This window comes from Mchenga conophoros, linkage group LG16 (genome assembly GCF_057382185.1).
Source record: "Mchenga conophoros isolate Kocher_MC1m ecotype Shallow Benthic linkage group LG16, M_conophoros_male_GT1.1, whole genome shotgun sequence".
NCBI classification, from domain to species: domain Eukaryota; kingdom Metazoa; phylum Chordata; class Actinopteri; order Cichliformes; family Cichlidae; genus Mchenga; species Mchenga conophoros.
The window spans coordinates 13,436,028-13,459,348 of record NC_140541.1 but is presented as its reverse complement, the minus strand read 5'-3'; the positions used below and the strand labels follow the sequence as shown (position 1 = coordinate 13,459,348).

Genomic DNA, 23,321 nt, shown 5'->3' with positions numbered 1-23,321 from the left:
TTGTACGTCGGCGTGGTGGTTTGGCGCCAGCAAATTTCGCGGGGTAACGGCACAAGACACAGAAAAGGAGGCTGAAATAGGAGCCATTAAAAGCTGCACTTCACAGAAAACAATCCAGACAGTGAAGCGTGGTGGCCGCTGAAGTGAAGCTTATTTGCTGCCGTCGGCGCTGTGTATGTGTCCCTTCTCATAACTCCGACCTAGGTGAGCAGTGAGTGTCAGCAGCGGGGACGTGCTGTGTGTGTTGGCTGAAACAAACAAACAAACAAGCAAGTGTAAACAGTCGTTTGGTTAGCCATGCAGGTTTGTGTTCTTGTTAGTGAGGCTAAATAAGGGCAGATGAGCAGGGACGTTTTAGCCGCAGCGTCGTCTGCCTGTGTGTGCGCCGGCGCGAAGGCAACTTTGCTAGCCGGAGACTCGACGTTTAGCCTGCTAGTGCTGCTAATTTGTTAAAGCTAGTTAGCAGGCTGCTAATTGTTCAGTCACGATTCAGAAAATGCGTCCAGAGGTTTTGATGTGTCATTTCAAAATAGTTGCTCTATTTGTGTAGAACCCAGCAATGGCATTAGTAGCGAGACACTGACAGACTGATTTGGGAGGCGTTTACATCGCCAGCTAAAACGAACATGTGTCGCAAGCCTGTATTTGAAGCCCATTCTTCACTGTGTTACAGCTGTATCTACAGTGGCGGGTGATCGCAGCTTCACCTACTTCTCACTGAGGTACGTAAATGCATCTTTTTACTTGTGTGATTATTTTGCAATGTGACAGTTCTGGGGTAGAAGCCCGCTGTTATAAACAGCTAGCTTATGCAGTGTGAAATAGTCAGACAAGGAAATTGCCCCCCCTTCAACCCCCCAGCACACATATAGACACACACAAACTAAATTCAAGTGGAAATCATCACTAGTACTAACGATGGAAAATTAGATAATTGGGATAAAAAAATATGTCAGAATATCAGTGATGCAAATATATGGTATTGACAAATATCTCCAGATATGGCGTCTGCCAGTGCTGTGTCACAACTGTGCCAGTTACAAATTTAACTTTGTATAATATTTATTAACACATCCAAACCCAATATCTGAATGAATGAGAGATGTGTTTACAGATGTGTTAGTAAAGAAACAGGAATTAAATGTGCGTTCTGAACAGAAATGTTTATTTTATGTATTTGTGTGTAGTTTTAAAAATTAAAAAACAAAAGCTAAAAACTAATCTCCATATAGCTGGAGGGCAAACGCAGTGTGTACGTACCCTCAGGTGGTAAATGAGAAACGTGGTTGAAGAGAGACACAGTGGACTGGATGTTGCTGTGGTTTAAAGACAGTGAATTTGATAAACTCCAGAGTCAAACAGAACAACAGACGTTTGGTTTAAATTAACTGCACTTTTGGGATTTTATTACAACTGTGAGTCTGATTTCTTCTTTTTCCGTTGAATTCTGACTTGAGCTGCCACTAGGCTGCACTTTTCAAGAAGATTCTGATCTAGGGTGCATAAACTCTGGACAGTCTATTACAGGGCAGTTCTATAAAAGTTTATTTTTATCCATTTTCCTCATGTTTCTCCTCCTTTTCTGCTCCTCCTCTTTAAGGGCGAGAAGGTGAGTAATAATGATGGCGACGGCAGGGCCTCTGAGCAACTCCAGCTTCCTCCCTCTCCTCGAGTCTCTGGAGGACAGCACTGCTGGACAGTCAGAGCAGACAGATGCCTACCTCACCATCGCCAAGTAAGTTACGAGCCCCAGTATGTCAGACTTTGACGTAAGTTAGGACTAGACCACAAGTGACAGAATATTCTATTGTTGCTGTACAGTCGGCTCAGTGGAGAGGAGGGGCGCCAGTTCCTCCCTGCAGTTGAAAAGCACTTTTCTCGTTTGGGTAAAGCCATCTTGGTGAGTCTTCTGTGCGCAAAATTGTCGGAAACTTACATTTTCCATGCTTATATTTAAATTTTAAGCCTTATTTTCTTATGCCACTTCCAGGCTCACATAACTAGTCCAAATGCTGAGCTGAGCCAAGCTGCCTTACAAGCCTTGGGGTTTTGCGTATACCATTCTCATGTTGTCTCTGGAGTGTCAGGTAACTTCATGTGTACATCAGACAGCATTTGTGTCTTGCACCGAGAAATGTTTTTCCTTCTTGTACATATGACCGTAAATGCTTTGAACCTTGACATCATCACTGCAGATCTGACTTGGCCAGATGGAACTGTTATTTTTGTTTGTTTTTTGCAGAAGTCTTTGCAGCGGAAATACTGTCAGCACTTTGCTTGCTGGTGTCGAAGGCGACTGATAAGAACACTTGCACCAGGGCATTGTGGGTGATTTCCAAACAGAGCTTTCCTGCAGAAGAAGTCTCTAAAAAAGTGAGCAGCACCTGAACCTTATGTGCTACAATTTCAGAAAGCATCATGGTGTACTGAAAATGTTGTCAGGTCAACACTGCTGAAAACGTAGCAGTGATTTCAGGAGCAGAGGCGTTTCCAAAGCTGCTGTATTGATCCGTGTTGCTTCTTCTACACTCAGGTGCCGTCCATACTGGGAACACTGGAGAGCGTGTGGAAAAGGGAAGACATCCACTCTGTGGTAATGGAGCATGAAGCCTTGAATGTCATAATCAGGTAAGATTTATTTGAAGCCAGACTTCTGGATAACCAGAGTATTTTATTCTGCCCTGTTTTCCTTTAATCATGCTCTGTGGGACATTCTCACTTTGGGTCGAGGGAAATGTCACACAAAATGGAATATTAACACTCCCTGCAGCTTTCTACAATAAGTAATTTTACATGATGATGAGAAATGCATTACATATTTTATTTGAAACTCCCAGTATTGCTTTTTAGTCTGGATAAATAGAAGTTGCCAATGTCCTTTCTTTAGTTGTCACACCTCTTTCATGTTAGCCTCTGGTGGAAGAAAACACATCTGCTTTTAGTGCTATTGCTTAGTGTAATATGAGTTAGAATACTGAGCGTCTGTTTGTGAACAGATGTTGGGCAGGTAACTTGTGCATTTTGTTCCCCTGCTGTGCATGTCAGGGGCCTTTGGCATAGACCAAGAAACATTCTTCCTAATGGCCAGCAGAGGGCAAAAAGTCCAGCTGTGTAGAAGTGTGACAAAACAGTCATTATGAACACTTTATGGATTCAGTTGCTAGTTTGAATTCCTTATATGAATACACATACTTAGTCAATAAAGCTCATTCTGATTATTGATTACAACATGAAGGCAATTTTGGAACTTGTGGTCTTCATTATGGCCAGAAGGCCAGAAAAAGAGGAGTATAGCTAAGGTTGTTACTGCCATATGAGCAGTGTTCCTCACTTACTTAGTCAGAGCTACCCCTCACTCTTCACATCCAGTTTCAAAACGCTAATATGGCATTGGCCACACAAAGAAGCTTCACAGTGGGACTCTGTGGACCAGAGCTCTGACTGCAGCTGATCGGCTCTCGCTGAAGTGCTTCACAAACCTTCAGCCAACTCCAGCAGGGAGAGAAATTACACATTTTGGATAATGAATGTTCCCCCAAGTCCGATGTTACAGCAGTGGTGGTACTCTCATTGGTGCAGCTTTCATTTCAGATCTAAAATTCTAGATTGTGTCATTCCAGATTTTATTGGTCAGCTTGTCTTGTTTGAAAGTGTGGCCTCTTTTGTGTCATAAGTACTGCACATGGATAGCTAAAATATTTATATTGGAAAATGAGATGGGGCTCTCTTTCCTTGGTGTTTATAGGATGCTGGAGCAGGTGCCCACCCAGATGGGCGAAGGAGCAGTACAGTGGGCAAAGCTGGTAATCCCTCTGGTGGTCCACTCTGCATCAAAGGTGCGTCTGCGGGCCGCCGCAGCCATGGAGATGGGCATGCCCCTTCTACTGGAAAAGCAGAATGAGGTGTCTGCTGTTATTGAAACAATGATGTCCACAGTGAGTAGTCTAACGTCTCTATGGAGTTTGATGCTTGGTGTTGCTTGTGAAAAGGGAATTGTAATAATCTCTGCTCAACTGTCTTTGTGTCTTCATAGAAACTGATACCAGAACTGCAGAAACTTTTCATGTCCAAGAACGAAACCAATGTCCTGAAGCTGTGGCCTTTGTTTGTGAAACTGCTTGGGAAGGTAAAGTCTGTATATTTGGTCTCTGATATTTAAATAAATGAGTGTAACTTAGTAGTCATTGCGTCCAGAAATTCTGAGAAAGGCCTGTTGGGTTTGCTTAAAACTTTGGAATTCCTTGTTCTTTTTGAATGATAAGAATGGCCTGATCAGCCAGGTTAACTGTGTCTCCTGCTCAGCTGCTGCACAGAGGAGGTCCCTTCATCAACTCTCTCCTGCACCTGGAGGAGCTTGGTTTCCGCAGCTCGTCTCCTACCATTAAGAAGATCGCCTTTCTTGCCTGGAAGAGCCTCATTGATAACTTTGCTCTGAATCCAGGTGAGCCCCATTACACTCATCCTGTCTTTAATAGGAAGTTCAGTGGTCAAACTGAAATCTTAAACCTATACCCTTGGTGCTCCCGAAGACATCTTGTGCAGTGCCAAACGTATGAAGCTCCTGATGCAGCCGCTCACATCCATCAATGTCAGAACGGAAGCCCTGCTGCTCACCAAGGTGGAGGTGTGGTGGTACCTGGTGATCCAACTGGGGCCCAACCTGTCACCCAACTTTGATCAGGTTAGATTCCCGGTTTGTTTTTTCTAAAAACAAAAAACAAAACAAAGATTATTTTATAGAATTAATTTTCTTCCTTGCAGTTCTGCTTCTGTGGCAGAGTGGACTGGCTGCAGCGCCACACACTTGTCACACTGATTTGCTCTGTTCACAGTAAACTTGGTCATACATTATCCCTAATTCTCTGACTTTGTGCGACTTTTAGTGTGTGATTGCAGTCACTGGTGAAGCTATAGGGTAGTTTTTCTCAGTAATTAGTCATGTTTAAAAGGTACTGCAGACTTAAGCTAATTGACACTGCGGTAATAACTAGAGATCTGTTATAAGTGATTTTAAAGTGTTTAAGTGTGGGACAATTACAGTAAACAGTCAGACATCCTGCACTGTGCTTATTTATTTATTTAAATGCACCTTATTCCACATTCTTTTATCAGTTTAACTTTGACCAGTCTAAGATGAGCTAACCTTCAGTAGTACCACAGTTGGGAACTTAGCCCTCTTTCAGCAGTAGATACTAGTCCTACTTTAATACTTCATATGCATCATAGCTGTATAATAGTGTAATCAACTCTTTGGGTTACATGAGTCAATATTTAGACATCTTGGTAACAGAGTTTACTTCAACAGTGAACAGTCACGGAGGTCCTTTTTAATAATTTTATGTAACAGTACTGCATTCTTCTTACTTCTTAATTCATGCAGACACAACTTTATTTCCATCTACACAGAGTTTACTAGCTTGTCAGTTTTTCCTAACGTGTGATGAAGTGTGAAACTCTGGTGTGAGTGAAGTGTTTCTGTGTCTTTCAGGTTTCTGTACCTCTGCTCCAGTGCACAATCGGCTCCGACTTTTCCTCTTCTATACCAGGCACTCCTTCCAGAACTATCGCTCAAAATAGCGCTGCTGCTCCTGGTACACCCAAGACTGGTACGGTTACTCCTCCACATGTAATGCACTAATCCAGCTTACACAGACACTGATGTAGTGTTTGTTTCGGTCTGCAGCAAGTGCTCCAGGCTTCAACAGCCCAGCCAACACATCTCGGATGAGCCTGAACTCCAGCATCCAGCTCGCCTCCTCGATACCGTCGATTCAGCTGCTCGGACTAGAGATGCTGCTGCACTATTTTCGAGGTCCAGAGGTTGTTGCGACTGCAGCAAAACACAAACTCATCCTGAGTCTCGGTGGGTCAGAGTCACATGTTTTCTGCATTAGCCTGCTTTATAGTTGTTCCTTCAGGCTCCACACAAGGAGGTGCAGAGATAAACCCACTGTTTCTAAAGAATATGCCTTTTAAATTTCAAATACTTTTTCTGTTTCATTTTCTCCATTGCTCTGTCCAGTTCCATTTTGGTCTTTTTTTCTGGCAATGGGACCACAGGGAAGAGAAAGTGTTTTACTGTAGATGCGGAAATGTCCCAGAAATGCTCATGTTTCTGCAAATTTGTCTCCAAGTGCAAATTTTAAAAAATCATTCACAGGAACACAGACAAGAAGATCTCATCCAGTTTGGTGTTTAAAGAAGTACTTGAGTTTAGTGTGTCTCCTCTATACCTTTTATTGTTTTTCTTTGTAGAGCCCCTGAACCACCCGCTCCTCTCTGGTGCTTCCTCCTTTACTAAACATGCTGCTGTGCTCATCTCGAATACCAGAGATGGCTTCATCAACATCGGAAAAGATGCTCCAGGTAAACCTCACAGAAACATCCACCGACTGACATTCACCTCGACTTTGATTTGGAGATGAATTTTCAAAACTAAATATATTTGAATGCATTAGAAGAAAAATGGCATTTTGTCACCAGTGCTTATTCACACTGGTCCAAACAAAGCCATTGCTGCTTTCAGGCGTGATGCGGAAGTGATGCATCATTTTGGCTGTAAAAATTGAGCCTCGCCACTTGTAAATGAGTCAGAGGGCTTTTTTCCCCTTAATGTTGTCACTGGGAATCTTGATGTTAATGAGGAAATCTTTTTAAGATGAGGAGTTGGAGAAAGGAAGTAGTGTTAGGGCGACAGACTGCTAATCATGTAGGTCTGTGATAAGAGGTCTAAAAGTTCTTTGTCACAGACTGTTGAAGGATTTGTTGGAAAATAGGGTGACTGATTACTTAAACCTGAAACCTGCTCTCCTAAGTCCATATAAACATAAGCTTATAAGCTCTTTTCTCCTGCAGAATCTCTTCTGACCCTCATATGGACAAGTCTTGTCCGGTTTGTTTCCCTGACCATAGAGTCCGGTAAGTAGTGAAGGTACCTGATTGATTTGACAGTGGAGCTAACTGGTTTGTGTGTAATGTTTATGGTGGGATAATCTAAAATGTTTAATTCGTTTGCATGTATTTATTTGTCTCGTTAACAAATGTAAGTTAGATTTTTGATAAAGAAGTAACAAAGCATGGAGAAAGCTGCGGGAGCCTTTATGCACACAGACTTTAGTAATCATTCATCTTTGCTGGCAAAACTGTGGCAGTGATTATCTGCAGAGAAACAGAAATGTCAGCAGTTTCCACTGCTCTTTGTTTTTGTTGTAGTTAAATAACTAATCATGGGTTAAATTTCTAGTTGTGTTGTGGCTGCTGCTCAGCAGGGTGGGCTCTTAAAGTCATGGGTCTGACCTCAAAGCGCCACATAGAGCACTCAGATTGGGTCTGAGCTTTGTTCCATGGGAGGACGAGCGAGACCTCACTGTCCTCTTCTGCCTGACCCTGTCACATCTCATCATCAGTTTAAGTTGGAGCGTTCAGGTCTTCAGTCTGGACTGCTGTGACAAGACTACAATTCTGAGGGGATCTGTCCCCAATGATGACTCATCTCAAGCAGAGCCTGAAAAGACGACAATATTGATGTTGGACTCGCTGCTGAATAATACTTGTGCTCTGTCGTTAGGCAATAAGAAGGAGCGACAGGGAAGCGAAGTACTGACACTGATGCTTCAAGCTCTGCAGAGTATCATCGCCTCAGAATCTCTGCCTGCAGACAGAGTCCTGGTAAGGTTATGCAGAAAGCTTTAAGACTGACTCACTTACTGAAAATTTAACTAGAATTAGTCTGTTCATAAGAAACGCAGAGCTTTACAGACTGTCACTTATAGAAATGATTTGAGAAGCAGCACCAAAGGATAGGTTTTTATGTCAGATTGTATCATTCCTTGAGTTGTTTCTGATATTGTTAGCGTTTTACCTGTTTTAATGAATCAGAATACTTTATTAATCCCGAAGTACATTATAGGTTACAGCAGGCAGCACGCTAATGGCGCATGCGCACTTACAAAGGAATCTTCTGACCAAACTTTACACAAACATCACATTGGGAAGTCATGTCAGAAAGGTAGGCTGATAGGAAAAAAACAACGAAAATACATAACATGAGGTGAGAGGAGGAGAAAAAAAAACTCCACTCAGATTGAGCTCCTAATGGGAGAACAGTTTGAGAACAGAACAAAAAACGCCCCAGCACAAAAAGCACATGACTATCAATACACCATAGAAACACAACACAAGCAACAGGGGCGGGTAAGGGTGAGAGAGAGCCGGTGTAGACAGCGCATCCGGTCCTGCAGCATGTCTGCGCTGGACATCTGCCCCGGGAGGGGACAAGCATCGAAGGCGTTTGGAAAGGGAGGGGGGATGAGTGTGTGTGTGTGTGTGTGTGTCCAGAGTTCAGCTGAGACGGTGTCCTTCGCCCTGCCAGGCTAAGTAAACAATCTTCCAGCCAACCCAGGTGGCCTTGCGTAGGATAGGAAGAAACAGTCTATGCACAGTCTGTTATCAGGGTGTTTTTGTTCGGCTACAGCCTTGAGACCACAGCTGGCTTCTCCAAGATGTTATCCAATTTTCGCTCAGCGGTCTTATTCTGAGTGTTCACGGTAGCCTCAAGCATCTCCAAGATCTTATCCGTGCTGCGTTCGATGAGCCCATTTTGAGAACTCACGACTTGTCCCATCGTTTCAATCACAGTGGGCAGCCTTGTGGGGTTTTGAACAGCTGATTCCATTTTCTTTAATCTTCGATAAGCCAGGGCCAAGCCAGCTCCAATCAGCAAGAACCCTGTTATCATGGTTCCAAACAGGTACATGTCTTCGATAGACAGTCCCACCAGGCACTGGGCTGCTTCTTGAGGTGTTGGGTCTGATTCAGTGCTCAGAAGTTGTTACTGCACTGACTGTTTTTGTTTTTCTTCTTAACCTTAGGTTCTGTTTGAAGCCACAGTGAAAGGAATTCCTCAGAGAGTTCTCAGTTCTGCATCTTATCAAGTGGGCAAGATGGACGTGCTAAATGTGAGTGCTTCATGGTTCAACGATTAGCATAGCTCCATGGAAGTGCTTACACAGAATGTTGCTTAAATGTTGTTTAACTCCTCAGGGAACACCTGCTCTCTTCCTCATCCTCCTCCTCTACGACAGCAGCATGCTTCCAGCCTACGTTGAGGATGAGAGGTGGGTCTACTACTTAGTTTGATTCTCATTCCACAGGAACACAATAAAAGATACTGGTAACATCTTGTGCATTACTTCCAGTAATTTTACTGAAAACTGTATAAACTGGGGGGGGGGGGACAAGATAGTTGGTCACTTAGTCAAGACCTGCTACAAATGGTAAATGAACTGGTTCTTGCATAGCGCTTTTCTACTCTTCCTGAGGACCATACATACAAGCACTTTCTATGATTAAGTGCCTTCTATCTACCACGAGAGCTGAAACGGCTCACCTGGCTCCTTTCAGTGTTGAGGAGAAGAGGCTCTACTTTAAGTCTTGAGTCCCAGCCAACATTCGATGGAAGGGAAAAAAAAAAAATTCCTCCTCTTGAATCTGAGACCTCCATTCTTTTGCTCACCACTCAGAACTCAGGACCACAGGTGAGGGTAGGAACGTATTAGACTTCTAAATTGACTGGGGCGGCATCCGCATCACTGCTCCAGTCCGTCAATCTCACGCTCCATTCTCACCTCACTGGTATACTTAAAACCGCTCCACCTGGGGTAGTTACTAATCCCTGACTCAGAGTAGGCACGTCACCCTTTTCTGGTCTCAGCCTCGGGAGGCCCAACAGTCACTACAAACAAGTCCGACTTACTGGTGGCAATACAACACAAGCTCTCGCTATGGTTGAACAGGGATCTAATTACCATAATGGGCCAGACACCCCATACTCCTGAAGCACCCTCCACAATGTCCCATTGGATGCTCCTTTCCTGCTGTGTCCTCCTGTGGAGGCATCAGTACAAGTAATTATAACCACCTAAATTCAAATGAAGTGTACAATAATTTTTCAGCCTGTCAGCCACTTCCTCTATCTGCCGGTGGTACTTACCGTGCAGGCGCTTGTCCTTCCATGATGGTGGTTCCTCTTTCTTCAGTTTATGCTGCCTGAGTTATTCACTGAACGTGCAGCTGGTTGTGGCCATCTTCCTGATGTATTCGTGGCTGTTCATCGTCTCATCCTGGACCGTGGTACTGGCACTCACTAGTCCCTGGCCTCCTTCCTTCTGCTAAGCATACAGCCTCAGGGTGCTGGACTTGGGGGTGAAACCCTCCTTGCATGGTAAAGAGCTTCCTTGTCTTGATGTCAGTGGGTTCGATTTCCTCCTTTGGCCAGGTTATTATCCAAGCAGGGGATCACAGGGCAGGGCGTAGGTGTTGATAGCCTGGATCTTGCCTAGGGACCCTTACTGGATACAGACCCCACCCCGATATCCAGTTGCTTATATATTAGATATCTATGTATGCACACACTCTCATCTTCTTTGCTTAATGCATTGCCTCCTGAATCTGTCTGCAGGTTTTATCACTGCCTTCAAACGCTGGTCAACTGTGGACTGTCAGGTCCAACCTCCCCTCTAGCATTTGCAGAATCGCTGTTGGGTGCCATCAGCCGCAGTGCCACGTCTCTGCAGAACAAGGAGCAGCTGCTGAGAATGTGGAGCGTGGTCGTCAGCTCCCTCACTGACATCGTCACACAAGTAGGAGCGGGATTATTGACAATCACTGCTGTTGTTTAATAGGAACATTTAAAAAATCTTTGTTTCACTTTGTCTGCAACAAGTCAACTTTGAGAAGACAATAGTTTTACCTGTCTGAATGTTGAAGTTTTAGTGCAGAGTTTAGAGGCTTGTTTGATCGGCAGAGGGGTTCTAAGCAACACATTAGCCTGCTTTATAAAGTGGAACACAGGCACCGCGTGTTACTTTTTTTTGAGGACTGGAGCCAGCACTGTTTAGATAAATGTAGGGGATAAACTAGATGGGGCCAAGGATAAACTCTGACACTAATGATACTGATACAACTGCCAAAAGCATGTTTAAAAATGATTACTTTTGATAGGGTCAAGGTTATTTAGTATCCTTTCATAATATCATGACAGTGTTAGTTTTTCTACCTGTGTCTGTGTGGTTTCTTCCAGCTTCCTCCCACAGTCCAAAGACATAGACAGAAAAACGCAACATAATTCTCCAAAGCTGGAAGCAACTTTAGGGTTTGCACTGCAATGGTGGAAACCCTGAGTATGAAGAACAAAGCCTTGCTTGGTGGCCCACTTATTAATATATGGATGTAGAAAAATGCAAGTTTAAGACCAAATAAGTTTAGAATATACACCGCGTTCCAAATTATTATGCCAATTGTGTTTAAGTGTCATAAAGGTTAAATAAGTTGTTTTTCAATTAAACCCATGGATGAAATTGTGTCTCAGGGCTCTTTGGATGACTGAAATCAATCTTGGACACCTGTGATCATTAGTTTGCCAGGTGAGCCCAATTAAAGGAAAAACTACTGAAGAAGGATGTTCCACATTATTAAGCAGACCACCATTTTCAAGCAATATAGGAAGGAAAAATGATCTCTCTGCTGCTGAAAAGCGTGAAATAGTTGAATGCCTTGGACACATAATGAAAACCTTAGATATTTCACGAAAACTTAAGCATGATCACCATAATGTAAGAAATTTGTGGCTGAGTGGGTTCGTGCAGATAAAGGCACAATGAGGACTGTTTCTGCCAGACAAATGCATCAGACTAAGAGAGCAGCTGCTAACAAAGCAGCAAACACATATTTGAAGCTGCTGGTGCCTCTGGAGCCCTGCGAACATCAAGGTGTAGGATCCTCCAGAGACTTGCAGTTGTGCATAAACCTTATATTTGGCCACCCCTAACCAATGCTCACAAGCAGAAACGGCTGCAGTGGGCCCAGAACTACATGAAGACTAATTTTCAAACAGTCCTGTTCACTGATGAGTGCAATGCAACCCTGGATGGTCCAGATGGATGCAGTGGTGGATGGTGGACAGCCACCATGTCTCAACAGGGCTGCAACGTCAGCAAGGACGTGGTGGAGTCATGTTTTGAGCCGGAATCACGGGGAGAAAGCTCGTTGGCCTCTTTTGGGTCCCTGAAGGTGTGAAAATGACCTCTGCAAAGTATGTGGAGTTTCTGACTGACCACTTTCTTCCATGGTAGAAAGAGAAGAACTGTGCCTTCTGCAACAAAACCATCTTCATGCAAGACAATGCACCATCTTATGCTACAGCGAACACCTCTGCATCATTGGCTGCTATCGGCATAAAAGGAGAGAAACTCATGGTGTGGTCCCCATTCCTCCCTGACCTCAATCCTATTGAGAACCTTTGGAGCATCCTCAAACCAAAAAATAAGAGGGTGGGAGGCAGTTCACATCCAAACAGCACCTCTGGGAGGCTATTCTGACATCCTGCAAAGACATTCAAGAAGAAACTTTCCAAAAACTCACAAGTTCCATGGATGCAAGAATTGTAAAACTGCTATCAAATAAGGGGTCCTATGTTAATATGTAGCTTTGACCTGTTAAGATGTTTTTGATTTCAGTAAAATTGATCTACTAATGCTGCAAATTCAACAAATGACCATTTTCAATTCTCTACTATCTATAAAATGTTTTGAAACTCTGTGCGTAATAATTTGGAACAGTGCATTTTAAGTTTATTATTTTTGAAAAACACTTTTTCATTGGCAGTTTTGTTGAGTAACATTTGAGTTGTACTCTAATGGTTGATGACTCTAAAATTATGCTGACTGTCATTTGAATCGACTATTCAGAGAAAAAAAAAATCAGAGAAAAACATCATTTGCATAAAAATTTGGAACGCAGTGTAAAGTTTTTTTGTTTTGTTTTTTTGTACCTTAACGTCCTGTTAAAGTCTTATTTAACAAATGTAGCACCAGCGTTTAACTTCCTTTGACTCTTTTATTTTGACAGACTAATGAAGTGAACCAAGGTGACGCTCTGGAGCACAACTTCAGTGCTATGCACTCTGCCCTGATGCTCCCCATTACACATCTCTTACACGGCACACCACTGCCACAGGTCTGGTGCAAATGGAACAACCATAAAGAAATAACAAAGTCATGCTTTCCATTCAGTCCGCTTCAATGACTTCATTCTCATTCCTTTAATTTCTTCAGCTGGCTCAGAAGTCGATGCTTTCTTCATGGTCCAAGCTCTACAAAGTATTTGCTTGCTGCTCTGCATTGGTGGTCACAGCTGAGGAGAACATCTGCTGCGAGGAGCTCTGTGCAAAGATGGATGCTGCAATAGACAGAGAAGCCCTAAGGGTGAGTACATGGTGACGTATAAACAGCTTTACATAGAAGCTTTCCAGCCGAGTATAACAAGCTCAAACCTAATAAACATGACTTTATTTCATGTTCCATAACAAATATGGACAAAAAATAAACCTTTTCAGAGATGTGAATATTTGGAAAATAAGCTGATTCATCAATCTGTCATGATTTAAAAAAATTCCACAGAGGTAAGAATATTGCTTGCAGCCTTTAGAAGAACTCTAATCTGACTCTGATCCTTCAGGTTCCTTCGACGTGTAATGCTGTTGCCAGTATCCTCCATGTCATGGTCGAGTGTGTGGACTTCTCTCCGTACACGCCTCAGTTTCAGCAGAAGCTTAAGTGTAAGAACTGAAACGAGCTTTACTTCATCTTTTATACAAATTACACACATGCGCTTAGTTTCTAAACCTGTCATTTCTTCCAGCCCCCCATACTCCTGTGAATTGGATGCGAAAGAGGAATAAAGCCCTGGGCAACCTGTCTATGTTCCAGTCCCTGCTGGTACAGTGTTTAGAGGTTTATCTGGAGGACCCTGAGGCTTCCTCTGAGGCAGTAGGCTCGGCCCTGCTGTCCGTCCTTTCTGCTCTCTTCACAAACCTCGTTCTGGCAAATGTTGTCCAGGAGGCTCTGAACTCTCTGATTCATCCCCTCACTCTCCTTTATAAAAATGCAGCCAGTGAGCCATCCAAGTTCACCTCACAGCTTCTGGGAAAGGTGGGCTCCTCATCAGCTGACCAAGTAGGTTTTTAGCATTTGTCATTTTAGGGTTTAGTTTTAATGTCTGTCCTTTTCTCTTCCCTTCCTACAGTTGGAGAAGCTTCTTGGTGAGGTTTTCAACTGCTTGCAAAGCCGTTCCTCTCTGGCCCACAATGATGAACTCCTGGCTTTGCTCTCTCCTCTGCTTTGTGTGGTGTTTCCGCACAAGAACAAGCACCTCCGCACCTCAGTCACCCAGTTCTGGAACTCCACCTTTGCCAATGCAGTCAGCCTCACGTATCCTGATGAGATGAGGTGATTGTCTTCATTAATTTTTTTTAATGAGTTCACAATTTTTATTGCATTTAAAAACTACTACTGTGGAAAAAGTACTCCTACAGAGGCTCCTAGTCCCTGCAGGGGCATTCCTATGGCTTTAAGACTCTAATGTTTAATATAAACACAGGCCAGTACTGAGCCAGGTGAAACAGAAGACCCCGATCATTCTTCCTGGCTTCGAGGTCGTCAGTTATCCCGATGAGCTCAGTGGACAGTATTCAGTGAGTTGCCCTAGTTATCTTTGTTTTTCACTTTTGTGATTTCAGCTTTATTCAGCACTTTCTCTCTGTCTCTGTGTTCAGAGTGAGAATTCTCAGTTGGAGACAAAGCTCAGCGGGATGCCGGTTTCATCTGTGGGGAAGAGGGACTCGCTGCTGGGAAAGACTGCTGAGCTGAAGGAGAAGAGCTCAATGAAGACCAACAAGCCAGTTTCTGTAATTTTAGAATCAAACTTGATAATTTCCTGAGGGACATGTTGGATGAAATAAACACATTGGGGGGGGAGGAAAAAAAAGACACAATTAACCAGCCAGCTTATCCATATTGATTTGTTTAGATACTCATATTAAAAACACAACATCAATTAGACATGTTATAATTAATAATCCCTTATTGTCGCCCTTAATTGCAAAACTGATTTCATCTGTTTCCCTTCAGACAAAACTGGACTTTGGTTCACCCAAGCCACCCCGCAGGGAGGTCTTGGAAGAAGAGGCATCCATCGACTTTGTGTTCATTCCTCCTGAGGCGAAGGAGAGAGTTCTGACAGAGCATCAGAAAGAGGTGAAAAGGACTAAAAGGTCAGGTTTGCCCTCTTCAGCCTGTTTTCATTTGCTCATTTGGATTTCACATGATTGTTTATGTAAAGCAAATGCTTTTTGTTAAAGAGTTGACATTCCTGCCATGTACAACAACCTTGATGCCTCTCTGGATACCACGGCCTTCACACAGTACACGCAGAGTCAAGAAGACTCTTTGTAAGTTCTCAGAATCACAATAAATCCCTGCAATAAAACATATTCAGAATTAACAGAGAATTTATTTATATTTTCCTCCACAGGGACAAATTGCCAACTGAACAAGTCGATGTTGTAAACAAAAAGACTACTGACAAGGTAACAAAACACACAACTCCACTTTTAGTTGACTACATAAGCTAACAGCAATGAGTACATACATAGATAACATAGACATTGTTTTGTTCTTTTCTATAGGCACCAAGCAGCTCAACATTGAAACCAAACTGTGCAATTGCCAAATGAACACTATATAGATATATTGATCAGTTAGTTCTGGTGTACATCTGTAGAGAGAGTTGATAACTTTTATATTTTTGTTTCTTTTACCTTCCTCAGATGGACACTGAAAAAGAAGATGCTGAAATTCAAACGAAAGAGACGCAAGACTATGCCAGCCCAACAGATGCAGAGAAGTTGACAGAAAATGGCAAGCAGCAAGAGACTATCCCAGAGTGTGCAGATGTTTCGATGGAGGAGCATGCAAAGAGTGACGATAGGGGTGAAGATGTAGACAAAGAGTCTAAAGAAGGCACAAGCCCTAACATCTCTCCCTCATCCGATTTGGTTTCAGGGACTCCCCAGAAACCCAACAGTCGTCGTCAGTCTTTCATTACTCTGGAGAAGTATGTTGAGGGAAAACCCGCCAGCCCCAGCACTGCGTCCTCATTTACAGGCCCTCTTTTAAAGATATCCAATAGCCAAGAACCCTCTAAAACCAGCAAGACATCAGCCTCTCGGGACTCATCTCCTGTCACTTGTCCAAACTCTCAGGATTCCCAATCCATTCAGACAGGAAAATCTAGCTCTCAGTGCTCAGTTAACAATGCCGACGAGTCCCCTCGAAGACCCAAAGACTGTAGAACAAAAACTGAGCCCGTAAAGCTGACTGAGAGACTGTCTAGTGACTCAATGGAGGATGAAAATGTCATCCCAGATACACAGACTGAAATGGAGAGCACAAAAAGACCTTCTATTTCACAGGATATAATTCCCTCAAGTCAGGAAGAGGAATCTCAATCAGCTCTGGAGGATTCTCAGTCATCTCCAAGTCAGACATCTCCCAGTGAACCCAGACGATCTGGACGCCAGAGAGTCAGACCTCAGCTCCCTGGAGAGGACCCTGAGGAACGGGAAGCCAAATACTCACATGTCAAAAAGAGACGTTCTGGAGAAGAGCCTATCAGTGATTCTCCAAAGTCTCTGATGCAGAGCAGACCAAACACAAGAAGTAAGCAAGCTGCAGAGGATATCGGTAGAGAAGGATTGCGCTCAAGAGCTCAGAGGGACTCGGGTGAGTCGAGCCAAACCAATTCTCAAGGTAGAGCTCGCAAGAAGATCAAACTGAACACCAGTTCACAGGAGTTACTTGATAAACCTGGACGTAAAAGGAGAAGCACCAATGAGTCCAGCCAAACTGATTTAAGATCAGACAAGCAGTCTAATCATGAAAGCCAATCACAGGGTGGGCTTAGTCAACAGAGCAAAGCATTCAGTGATGAAGATGGATTGGAAAAAAACGTTTTGCCTGACACAAAGGAGTCTTGTCAAACTGCCACAGATGAGCAAGTAAACCACATTGAAAAAGACAAGGAGTCAGATACAGACTCCCAAGCAATCATTCTTTCTCCTCAAACTGGCGGTGAGTCCCAAAAGTCAGAAAACAATGGCGAGAAACCGAAGAACTCTGAAATGGTTATTTCTTCACCTCAAGTTAAAGGCCAGTCGCAGGAGTCTGAGCCTATTGGCGACGCCAAAAAGGATTCTCAAGTTGTCACTACTTCTCCAACTAATAAGTCCCAAGTTGGCTCAAGCACGACAAATATTTTAGGCAAAGAACTACTCAAGGATGAAGACAACGAACTAGAAAGTAGAGAAGACTCTCAAGTGATCACACCTTCATCTACTGATAGCCCCTCTAAACGTAGATCAAGAAGAAGTAAGGTATCATCTGAAGTGTCAGAATCTGAAGACAAAAATGACGATACAATTTCATCAGGAAGGCAAATGAGGTCTAATTCTCACATAACAAATTCTGTAGTCGGCCAGGCAGACGCTCGAATTGGAGGAAGGACTAGAAGGAGCAAGTTATTAGAGGAGCAACTAAAATCAAGTCCTAGCTCTACACCAGAGAGTTCTCAGTCATTAGATCTTTCCGGTTCAGAGTCCTCTCAAGGCAGGGGCAGATATTCCAGACGAAGGTCCTCTCCAGCGTTAATGGCAAGTATGGAGTCCTCAGAATCTGAATCCTCTGAGGTCAGAGAACACTCAGTCATTCCCAAAAAGAAAAGAGGGAGGCCCCGAGCATCACTTCAGAGACTTCTTGCAGTCGAATCGAAGGACACTATTGAGAAAGATATGGAAAAGTTTGACACCGATGCCTCTCAGGAGTTGGATAGTCAAATCACCGAAGCAAAAGATGTCACTGATTTGGAGGAATCAAAAACCCAAGATTCACCTAGTTCTGAGTTGATCCAGCATACAAATAAAATTGAAGCTCAAAGTAAAGAAGAGTTGCCGATGGAAGTAGATGATGTTCTAGGTCCAGAACCTCAAGCTGATGACTCAAAGCAAAGGACTGTGCCAGCTAGTGACACAGAGCAAAGAGACTCTGAAACAAATGGTGATGATTCCACCACACAAAATCACACAGGGGACTTGGAAATGATTGAATCTGTCGAAGTGTGTAATGAACAGACACTTGCACCTCCTAATGAGGCAACGCACAGTGTGCAAGTCAGGGAGTCACCAGAGGAGAAAGCTGATGAAGTGGTGACAGAAAAACAAATGTTGGATTTAAATTCAGGTCCCCGAGGACCTCCTGAGGAGAACACGGACACGCAAATGGAGAGTCTAAAAGTTACTGGTGACCTTTCTGAGGAGGAACAACATGCTGCTTCAATTCAGCATTCAGAGGCCAGTGCTGAGAAAGAGACCACACCACCACAGGAGAATGAAAAAGATGGTCAAAGTGAGATTGTGGAGGATGAACAGAATACTGCCAGCACTGATGCTTTGACTGATGTTTGTAAGACTTCATTGCAATCAGAACCTACAAGTAAAGGCGATTTTCTTGATTCTCCAGTGAAACAGAAGGACCTGGAGACTGTAATGGCTCCAGATATTGGACATAGCCCCAGCAGTGGCAAGACCAGAGGTACCTGGTCTCCTTCTGCTTCACCCTCTACCAGTATTCTTAAGAAGGGCCAGAAGAGACCACTGGAAGTGGACACTCCTTCACCTCTTGTTAAAGTGAGTGATGAACACATTTTGGTAAAATGTATTTCAAATGAACATTGGCTTGAAATATTTGTAACTTTTTTTTTGTTGTCGACTTGTAGTCCAGGCGTGTGTCCTTTGCTAATCCAATCCAGCAGCAGGAAACTGCAGACGACATCGATCGTCGTAGCCCAGCCATCAGAACCAGCTCACCTAGAAGGTCAAGGGTTACTAATATTCCACAGCCAAAGGTATGTTTGAGCATCAGTGTTTGTAATTGCGATATTTTACAACCATGCAAACCCTGACGGTCTTCTGCTTCTTTTAGCATGTCACTACTCCAACAAAGGGCTTGGTGATACTGAATCCTAGAAATCTTCACAGCCCAGGTTACAAGAGCTCCAAGAAATGTCTGGTAAGTACACAAATGTGATATTTCTCACCAGTAAGCTGCCACACACAAACAACATTTTAGCCCAGTGTGTTCTTTACTTCTAAAGCTTAGTTTCAGACTTCTGAAAAATACATGTGGCTTTTCTTTTGGATTAGATGGTGCCAGTTAGCTGCCCAGGTAGCATGCTGGCTGGTCAGGTACAAATATGAAAGAACTTTAATGTACCAATCAGAATTCTTCTTAAAGAAGTTCAGAAAGAAAGTGCTGTTGCCATTGGAGATTATTAATACTCTGGTCTTTAATAGTTATTGATAACGCTGATCTCTCCTTAATGTCCCATCTCTCTCCCCTCATTCCCAACCAGACTCGGCAGATGTATTATTGTAGGGTCTTCACCTTCAAGCGACTGTTGGGATTTGGCACTGTATAAATTGAATTGAAAAATGTAGCCTCAAGCCCATTTAGTACAGCTGGATTTCAGTACCCGTCCTTAGTTTTGCAACTGGGGTGTATCTTGAATAGGGCTGCCACAAACGATTATTTTGATAGTCGACTAGTCACCGGTTGTTTTTGCGATTAGTCGATTAATCAGATCATGCATCCATTGGCCGTAAAACGTTCAGCTTATTGCACCAGCAGCATCTGCTCTTATATAACTATCATTAGCTTACAGCTTTAAGTGTTTAAGGTATGTGCTAACTAAAAATAAAAACGGATGATAGTTTATTAAACTTTTAATGAAATTTGCAGATTGTCTCAGTGGAACTTAATAAACTCAGCGGTCTGCTCCTTGCTATCTAAAATATAACAGGACACTGGAGTAAATTCGATGTGCTGGGTGTTTGGTGTTCTCGCCGGCTCTAGTGAGCCTTGAACCCCGGCTAGCTATTGAGCTGGTGGGTAACAGATGTCTCAGAAAATGTCCGATCACTTTTGCAAATACGTGATGTCTTGATAAACCGAGAAGATATTTGAAGTTTACACAGCTACATTCTTGCCTGAAAATAGGTTAAAAGTTTATTTTGTGACCCAGAAAGAGTAATAGGAGTAATATTAAAACTACGTAGCTGCCGCTATTGTTGGAAACTGGAACTGGCTGAGCTGCGCTATGAATTCTGGGATAGGTTGGGCCACGAAGTATACACCCCACCCATCCTTCAAATCTGGGGAAAAGGAGGACGCATTTGGAGGAGTGTTCAAATTTTCATGGCCTTTGTCGCGTTGCTGTAACGTAATCGGCCTACAAATACAGTCTCTGAAGGATGTGGCCCCTGAATTTGGACACAGCTATGATACCGGACACAGCTTTTTCTTCTTCGGGGTTTAATGGCAGCTGGCATCCTTGTACATGCAGTGCTGCCATCTTCTGTTTCAGTCTGCTTTTACACTCTTAAATCCTACTACTTATTCCTGCGTCTTTCGGGATCTTACAAAGCTTCAAACGACGCGTTGACTATTAAATTAGTCGTCGACGTAATTGCGACTAGTCGACTAATCGTGGCAGCCCTAATCTGGAATCCTGCATGAGGCTTCACTCATGTTTTTAGAATCATTTTTGTTGTTGTTTTCTTACCAGAAAGAGAAGGAATGACCCAAAAAACGCTGGCATAGGTCCAGAATTTCAGTCCCAGTAGCATTAACATGTTGATTATTCCAGCTTCACATAGGTATCAGACTTCATCCTAATGATACATAGAACCTTTTTTGTCAGATTTCTGAAATGGGCCAGGAACCTCGACCTGTCTCCAGAGACTGCATCTACCCTGCCCTGGTTGGCTGCTCTACACCTGTGGAAGCTGTGCTGCCTCAGATTTCCTCTAACATGTGGTGAGGACAGCACGGGGTTCACCAAAGGAAAATTTTGGTCAAATATTTATTCTCTGTTAATCTCTGACCAAAGTAACCAAGACTCATTTTACCTTCAATCTTCCTCATAGGTCTCGAGGTTTTGGGCAGCTTGTTCGTGCCCGAAACATTAAAACGATCGGTGACCTGAGTGCACTGACTCCCAGTGAAATCAAGACTCTGCCAATTCGCTCCCCGAAGATCTCTAATGTGAAAAAAGCACTCAAAATTTATGAACAACAGGTACCTCAGTAGGCTAACACCACCCAGCACAAACACTAACATTACTGCAGCTTTTCCACATGTGCCTGATGTCTCACTGTCATTTTCCAGCGTAAAGGACGGGGCGGGGATGAATTGAAGAGCTTTGATGAAACAGAGATGATGACTTCTGAACTGGAAGAGACAAGTGTCCCTCAAAACACAGAAGAGGATAAACCGTCAGGCGACACACTGGGTATGTAAAAATTGTGTATTACATCAGTGACAAGTTAATGTCCTGAGTGATGCCATGCAAATAATCTCTTGATCTCTTTAGAATTATGTAAACAGAATTCCCCTTTGTGTTTGTAGCAACAGAGCTGGTGGACGAGCCTGTCTGTGCAGATGAGAGACCTGAGCAGGACGCCTCTGGGAATCTGACACCAGAGGTGCCAGATGGAGATGAGACAATTGAATGCCAGCTACCCCGAGACAGTCTGTCATCAGAAATAGAGACACTGTCCTGCAGAATGACACCACAGGAACTGAGCGTCTGCTCACCACAGCAGCTTGTTGAGATGCACGATCAGTTGGGAGGCATGATGAGACGTGTCGTGGTTGAGCTGCAGACTCGCCTTTGCCAGACAGACGGCAAACACTGAAAGGACTGAAGCGTCAGACGGCTGTATCTGTTATGAAGCACACACCGAAGGGTTTCAAGGACTGCAACAAAAGATACAAATATTTGAGGATGGTTTAATGAGCCCATTGTACAAAGAAGATTTTAGGGTTTTAACTTAGTATCCCTTTCGGGGGGGGGGGGCGGCGGTTTCCCTCTTGCTTGAAGGATTTTTTTAATAAATGCAAGCAACACATTTCACATCATCTCTCATGCTATGCTTGAGGTTGGGTTTATACATTTAAGAAACACTGAAAGGGAAGCACAGTTGCACAGTGATGATTTTTAATAGCTGCAGTCTCTGCATTTTACATTTAAACTTTCTCTGCACATTGTTTTAAAGGACTGAGACATTTATAAAGTAATTCAATGTTCCCCATGTGCAGCTGAAGCCTTCATGCCTTGTTCATATGCTTTCCTCCCATGTGCATATTCTACAGGCTGATAAATTCCTGTGTTGTGATGTTTTGTAGTTTCAGAGTTTCTTTGCCTTTTGTCATCTCACTTAAATATCCTGTTTTGTTTTGATTTGTTTTTTGTTTTTTTGTTTTTTTACGTAGACATTCAGCACTTCATTCTTTGTGATTTTTATTTTTTTTTAATGCTTAAATAAAATAATTTGAATATGCTCATTAAATCCTTAAACAGGTCTACATCTCCTTCTGAAAAAGTACAAAGATATTCGGTGCATTTCTCAGTTTTCTTGACATGTCTCCACACTGTTTGCTGGTCACAGTAAAGTTTTCTGCGCAGATTGCTGACTTTAAACAAAAGTCATAGCATTGAAATATACTTTTAAATACTAGTACTGCTTGTTTTGCTTACCATCTGATTTCACACTTCCTTCTATTATGGGATCATAGCCGTTGATATGCTACTGTTATACATTATTGCAGTTATGGATTCAAAGGAGGAGAGGAAAGGAACACTCGTAAATCCATAAGTTTCCAGCTCCAGTCTTGGCACAGGCATCATTTTAGCTTCTCCATTTGGATCAAACTGATCTGTTACTACGTGAAGTATTTTATCAATATGCCACACAGATGTGTGAATTAAAGTGAATGATCTCTGCTGTGTGCTCATGTTGTGTTTTTGATATCGGTCTTTGCTGGAAATTCAAAATGCATCCAATCAGCACCGTCGCTATTTCCAAGCACTTCTATCCACATTGTAAATGTTTCCCTGTCCCTTTGGTGCCTGTTGCACCTGAAGCCCCTGTCATAGTACAGTGATGACAAACCCTGACACACCATAGTAGCCAGAACCCTAGAAAGAAGTTATTAAAAAAAAAAAAAAAAGACCTAGTCTTCCTCATAATGCTCTTCCCTCAACCCTCTGTTCTTCTCTACAACAAATCAAATTACAGGTAAACACATCTGCCCCCTACACGACTTCACACAGATTCTAATCCAATCTCTGAAGCTAGTATACACTTTAATACACTCACTGTAATAGAACCTGTTACAGGTAAACTAATAAGTTGGAAATTTGGTCTCAACAAAATGGCCATTTCCAGGGCTGAATGATGTCCATTTCGCAATCCTACTACTACTTGAGGCTGCTAAAATTACCGCCGGTGGGTTTATATTGGAGTCAATTGAGAACCCAGAGCAGATAATAAGGACGTGGAAAGGTACCCTTTGCTTCAGTATGAGACC

The 23,321-nt window shown here is 43.0% G+C and overlaps 1 protein-coding gene across 4 annotated transcripts; it reads left to right on the top strand.

Moving 5' to 3' along the window:
* rif1 (replication timing regulatory factor 1) lies at positions 1-22,734 on the top strand. 4 transcript variants are annotated; one of them, XM_085249356.1, is made up of 37 exons: positions 1-204; positions 674-722; positions 1,601-1,735; positions 1,822-1,900; positions 1,991-2,087; positions 2,243-2,373; positions 2,534-2,628; positions 3,746-3,935; positions 4,034-4,126; positions 4,303-4,441; positions 4,530-4,681; positions 5,489-5,606; positions 5,684-5,863; positions 6,256-6,366; positions 6,856-6,918; positions 7,568-7,668; positions 8,871-8,957; positions 9,043-9,116; positions 10,460-10,640; positions 12,907-13,014; positions 13,113-13,262; positions 13,516-13,615; positions 13,699-13,988; positions 14,083-14,285; positions 14,437-14,530; positions 14,612-14,743; positions 14,967-15,109; positions 15,197-15,286; positions 15,370-15,424; positions 15,665-18,296; positions 18,411-18,577; positions 18,667-18,795; positions 18,873-18,959; positions 20,650-20,765; positions 20,876-21,026; positions 21,117-21,240; positions 21,357-22,734. In XM_085249356.1, exons 3-37 carry the CDS (start codon positions 1,620-1,622, stop codon positions 21,644-21,646), a joined length of 7,068 nt encoding a protein of 2,355 aa, XP_085105482.1. In that variant the 5' UTR covers positions 1-204; positions 674-722; positions 1,601-1,619; the 3' UTR covers positions 21,647-22,734. The 4 variants fall into 4 exon arrangements, with proteins under 4 accessions (XP_085105482.1, XP_085105480.1, XP_085105481.1 ...); XM_085249354.1 differs by having other exon boundaries at positions 2,246-2,373; positions 15,665-18,577; XM_085249355.1 differs by having other exon boundaries at positions 5,489-5,546; positions 15,665-18,577.
* The last annotated feature ends 587 nt before the right edge of the window (positions 22,735-23,321 follow it).